The sequence below is a fragment of the Echinops telfairi genome, unplaced genomic scaffold, assembly GCF_000313985.2.
Source record: "Echinops telfairi isolate 266 unplaced genomic scaffold, ASM31398v2 ScPeMD7_31;HRSCAF=116, whole genome shotgun sequence".
Lineage (NCBI taxonomy): Eukaryota > Metazoa > Chordata > Mammalia > Afrosoricida > Tenrecidae > Echinops > Echinops telfairi.
In genome coordinates this window covers 41,326,906-41,332,750 of record NW_022103928.1, presented here as the reverse complement: position 1 = coordinate 41,332,750, position 5,845 = coordinate 41,326,906, and the positions used below count along the sequence as shown (strand labels likewise).

Here is a 5,845-nt window from a genome sequence, read left to right as displayed (position 1 = left end):
TATATATATAAAATCACATTTGTTGCTATTACCAACAATGTCTTCAAGAGGATTTTTTGGTCCTGGGAAGCTGTCAACTTCACAGTGGCAGAGGCGAATTAACCAAAACACCGATTTTCACTTACAGTATTTGAACAATCAATACAATCAGTTATTTTTCCTGAAGTGACAGGCTCACTTCATGTTTTAGAAGATGACTTCCAAATACTTAAGACTGACTAATGCTAATTGATCTATTGGAAGTTCTTTTCAAGTAAATATGGTATTTTATGGGGGGGGGGCTGCTCATTCAACCTGAAACTTAAATAATAAAACGAGTTTCCTTGAGGCAACCACCTTCTAGGACACTGCAGAAGTACTGCAGGACACGTTTCAATTTTTCATACAGAATATTAGAAAGAGGTGAATCCAAGGTCAAGATTTTTAAAAATTCGTGTTTTCAACTATTCTGTTAAGCCATTCTCGAGTGAGACTGTCACTTTTCCTTTGCTGCGAGTGGGACAAGTGTGTGGCAAGCTGTTTGCTGTCACTTTCTGCTTCGTGTTCAGGGGCACACTGCTTTATGACCACCACTTTTGCCTCTTCGATGCAAATGTCGGCGCAGTGGAAAATTAAGATCATCCTAATAATGTGGTCGAAAATAGTTTTGAACTTGTCAATCCACTGAAAGGGTCTTCTAGCTTCCATTGATCACATTTTGAAGACCACCACTGGTTTTCAATTCAAAAGAGCCTGCATATTCTTCAATGACCAAGAGAGGAAGTTTACACGGCCCTGGAGCGCGCGCACGCGTGTTTTCTGTTGTCTGTTCCGAGGGAGTTTTGTACCGCTTTGCTTCTCTTTCCTCATAGCCATGCCTACCCCAAATGACAGTAGCTCCTGTCTTGCTTTTTCTCCTGGAAGAAGGAGAAACATCTTTAAAGTTAAAGTATCGGGTGCTGTTGAAGGAGGAAGGAACGGTGTGCTGAACCCTCCCGGAGACGAAAAGCCAGGGACATGTCTTCGACCTCGACTCTGGACGCAGAGTTTGAAAGTTAAGTACCTGCCTCTTGGGGAGCCCCTTTCCGAAAGGAGCGGCAGCACCACGGACAGCGCCAAAGGAGCCCTCTTGCCTGATGACTCCAGTCAGCCAAGGCAGGTTTGGAGGAAGGAGCTGGCGTTGGCTCTACCGAGCTGCACCCCGGGCGGGGGTCGAGCGCACAGCTTGGCTTCCTGCGCACACACCGAGTGGAGTGGGCAGTGTGCTGCCAGCAGGGAGGGAACTGCGGCGGGAGCTACGGTTCTGACGCACCCGCAGCACCCGGGTCCCCAGACGCGCCGCGTCAGCCTGGCGGCTCCCCTGCCTGCGGAGTGTGCCAGCCCGGGGGAGGCTGGCCTCGAGGGGACCCGACAACCATCTCCGCAGCGGAGAGGAGCAGCGTGGGGTAGGTGACCTCTTGGGCGGGTCCTCGTTGCCAGACGCAGCCCCTCGTCACTGCTTTCCTAACGTCTGACCGATTCAGACTGGTCGCGGCTGGCAGCCCAGCCTCCTCTTCAACATCTCCGCCACAACATCTCCCACGGAGGGTCGCTGGAGCACGGGGTGGTGGGAGCCCAATGCCGGGGCACTTCCCAGGCACCCTGCCGCCGGCCAAAGGCGGCAAACGTCAGTGATCGCGGTGCACTGGCCACCCCAGAGTGGTGCTGAAAGCCCGTTCCGCCAGCACCGTGGGCGGGTGTTCTAAGCCAGCCATGGATGTGCCTGGGAACCTAACCGACTTTCCCGTCTCCACTCCTTCGCCCTCGGAGACCAACTGCAGCCTGGGCGCGGAAGATCAGCGCCCCCACCCGCCCCTTCTCTCGGTCTTCGGGGTGCTCGTTCTGACCTTGCTGGGCTCGCTCGTGGCGGCCACGTTCGCCTGGAACCTACTGGTGCTGGCGACCATCCTGAGGGTGCGCACCTTCCACCGTGTGCCGCACAACCTGGTGGCCTCCATGGCCATCTCGGACGTCCTGGTGGCCGCCCTGGTCATGCCTTTGAGCCTGGTGCACGAGCTCTCCGGGCGCCGCTGGCATCTGGGCCGGCGGCTGTGCCAGCTGTGGATCGCTTGCGATGTGCTCTGCTGCACGGCCAGCATCTGGAACGTGACAGCCATCGCGCTGGATCGCTACTGGTCCATCACCCGCCACCTGGAGTACACGCTCCGCGCCCGCCAGCGGGTCTCCAATATCATGATCGCGCTCACCTGGGTCCTCTCGGCGGTCATCTCCCTGGCCCCCTTGCTCTTCGGCTGGGGGGAGACCTACTCGGAGGGCAGCGAGGAGTGCCAGGTGAGCCACGAGCCGTCCTACACCGTGTTTTCCACCGTGGGCGCCTTCTACCTGCCCCTCTGCGTGGTCCTCTTTGTCTACTGGAAGATCTACAAAGCTGCCAAGTTCCGCGTGGGCTCTAGGAAGATCAACAGCGTCTCACCCATGTCCGAAGCTGTGGAGGTGGGTGGTACCGTGCTACTTAAAATCGTTCCCTTGGTTTTGAACAGGCTTTGTTCCAGCACGCCCTTAAACCTTCAGTTGTGTATAAAGTTCATGTCTTTAGTTTTTCAGTTTGGGGGTAGTGGTGGTGGGGTTGTTTCCGGGATGGAGGAGAATGGGGCAGACTGGGAGAGAGAACGATCAGGAATTTGTTTCATGGAGAATCTGCATCACAGAGATAATAATGTCATTTGCCTTCTCTCAGAGGCTGTTTTCATACAGACAGAAGGGGGAGGGTTAGACTAGGTAATTCTACACAGTCTCATTTGGTTCTAAACTTCTCTGGGCCTACAGTACCCTTTAGAACCTCTGCCGAAGGACACTGGATGGATGAACTTGGGGCTTCCTGAGCTGGGAGTCAGCAGGTGCTGAAGGAGGAAAGGATGAGATGGTAAAGTGACTTGGCAGGAATGTTTCCAAGCCAAAGGCAAATCAGATTAGCTTCATGATTTATTGAATTCCCCCAATCCACTTTCTTCTTTGCAAATCACAGCAACTGACTTTGCAAAGGATGATGTCTCCTAGGTGAATGACTGTCAGCCTGCCTTGCTGACCCTAGTCTCACAACGGCTGCATTTGTGCTGTTGCCACTGCCTGGCTACATTACTTTGGGGACTCCTGTCCCCCCCAGCCTCTTCTCCCCACCAGGCTGCTTGTGGGAATGAAGACCACTTGTTTGCCTTCTTGATCATGGGGAAAATCCTGGAGGCAATTTAAAATCCCGGGCAGACAATTCTCTAGTGCTCCACAGGTGGCATGTAAGGTAAAACAACTACAGCAACAATGGTGGTTCTTTTTCACTCTTCATCCTACCCACAAAGCTCTGCTTTTATTTAACTCTTCATAATCAAACCCTCTGATTCAAGACTCTGAAGCAACCTGAGAACTAAATCCACTGTGTGTAGAGACCCTCCTTCCCAACCACCCCCAGTCCCTATTGCCCAAGGTGATCATTTAAATCAACTCCGCCTGTTTAGGTTAGATCAGAAATCTAAACGACACAGCTCCATGTTCTGTTATTGCTTGTGAAACAACAAATTACATGTAAGCAAGTAGAGTGAGAGCTTGCCATGGGTTTGGTGACAATGATACAGACCTTGTCCTTGCCCATGAAGCGGTAGGTCCAGTGAGGAAGATGAACATGTAGTTTGAGCTCTGTAATGTAGTTGTCTTTTCTAGAGTCAGTAATTAATTCTAATCATACTCGGTTCTAATTATATCAAGCTAAGAGAGGACCAGAGATAAAATAGGGAAAGAAGAGGGGGACACCATTCTAGACCAGAGAAGGAAAAATAGGTTAGAGGCAACTTTTCCTTTTTATCTAGAATAATGGTTCTCACCGGAAGGCATTTTTGGCTCTTCAAGGGACATTTGACAATGTCTGGAAACATTTTTTGATTGCCATGACTTGAGAGGTGGGTAGTTGCTACTGGTATCGAGTGGGAAGAGACCAGGGATGCTGTCAAATATTTTACAAGGCACGAGATCTTATACAAAAATTATTCAGTCCAAGATGTCAATAGTGCCAAACTTGGAAAACCCTGATCTAGGTTTCCAGTATGAACAAAGAGTGCTGATGGGCCAAGTGTTGGCACCTCCTCTGACAGTAAACTGCCTGTAGCTATTCTATATGTGAATGAGCATCCTCCCCATTTCTAGGTTAGGAAGAAGAGGACCCTCCAGGGTGCAGCTTACAGAAATCCTCTTCTTCCTGAATACTTATCAAAGTAAACAGAGTTTACAAACACCCAAACAGCTTTATCCAGAGAAAGCAGTTAGAAATGACCCCAGGGCTTATGGTGAAAACATAAGGGGCTCTTGTTTCTCTTCTTTGGTCATAGCAGAAGGAAAGTATTTCTTTTCCTTCCCTCTGACCAGTTTCAGAAATGGATCCCTTGATTTTAAGAGGCCTCTAAATGAACCAGGAGAAAAATTAAGCTCTCTGTTCCTGTAAAGATTTAGAGTCTTTAGAACCCTATGTAGGGTCACTAAGGGTTGGTGGTAGTGGGTTTCTCCATTTCTCTTTTTATAAATCATCTGGGGTTCTACATATAATATGGGGCTGCCTCTGTCCTAATACTTCTGTGAAGGGTTAATTATAAAGCAAGCATCTTGATTTCTCAGTTTTAGGAGGCACCCAAGTTTCTAAATACAGCAACAGCAAGTTGCTATGTTACCTAGGAAATCACAGCACTTCTTCCTGATTTCTTTATCTGTGGAGTTTTATTCAAATAGTTACCTGTGTTAGACAATGAGGTAGGAGTTGGGAATATGAGACATAGACAAAGCCTTTTTAAAGGTGATACCAGGACTACAGATCTTAAATTTTAAAAATCAGTGCTTAATTTAAGGCAGAGCTATACTGACCAGGCACCATCTCTCTGAGTAAAGCAAAGAGCTGGTCTGAAATATTTTGGCAAGGTAGAACTGAGAGGTTGGGGAAGTTTTAGAGATCTAGATGGGTTGACTTCATCCTTATAAGTGGCTTTTGTGAGACTGTTGTTGATTGGTTGTTACTCCATTGGTGCCTATTGGAGTGAATCTATCCTTGGTGGCCTGCCTTTCAGAAATGAGAAGTTAACACTGATTGGTTGCCTTGAAAAAGCATGTTCTTTTAAATGAACAGTCCTAGATTGATGGAGCAGGTTTAAAACTGGTTCTGAACAATTCATCTTCCCACAGAACAATCACTCTTTCTCTAAGTACATGGGGATATTTTATTCTTAGGCCCCTTTTCTGGACCTTATTTTGCCAAAGATGCCAGAGAGACAGACCATGGATTGCCCAGAAATTCAAAACTGCTAATGATTCTCCACAGAGATGAAGTTTTACTTGGGCATATCTGATTTGATATTCACACTGCATGTTATTTAGCATGCTTTCATCTGTTCTCTTTGAACTATTGACTCATATTTCAAAATAGATTGAGACCCTGGATAATAGCATTGAAGAACTGTGAGACGGGTAAGTATAATTAGATGTGTTTTAAGAAGTGGCTGGAAGATCCCTGAGTTATGAACTAAGATTTCTAGGTCTGATTAAGAAAGCATATCTCGATGATTTCCTGAGTTTACCTCACCTATAACATTAATCCAGTACAACATGAAATGTTAAAAATATATATATATATTGGACTCCTCTCTGATTGGCTGAAAGAAAACCCACAGTTATTCTATTCCTCATGACTAGTTAGGTTAAGATATTTAAACTGCTCTGTTCTGCCTCAAGAACTTAAAAACTAGGGCAAGATATGACAAAATACCCATTTATAAACTATCAAGGGCTCATGCGGGAGGGGGGAGCGGGGAGGGAGGGGAAAAATGAGGACCTAATG

General features: G+C 47.6%; 1 protein-coding gene across 1 annotated transcript in view; it reads left to right on the top strand.

Annotated features, from left to right (window-relative positions):
- Window positions 1–1,706: 1,706 nt before the first annotated feature.
- Window positions 1,707–5,845, top strand: part of HTR5A (5-hydroxytryptamine receptor 5A) — an 11,611-nt gene continuing 7,472 nt past the window's right edge. The window contains exon 1 of the mRNA XM_004702328.2: window positions 1,707–2,472. Within this exon, the coding sequence (XP_004702385.1) occupies window positions 1,732–2,472 (741 nt within the window). The 5' untranslated portion in view covers window positions 1,707–1,731. The remainder of the gene's footprint in view (window positions 2,473–5,845) is intronic.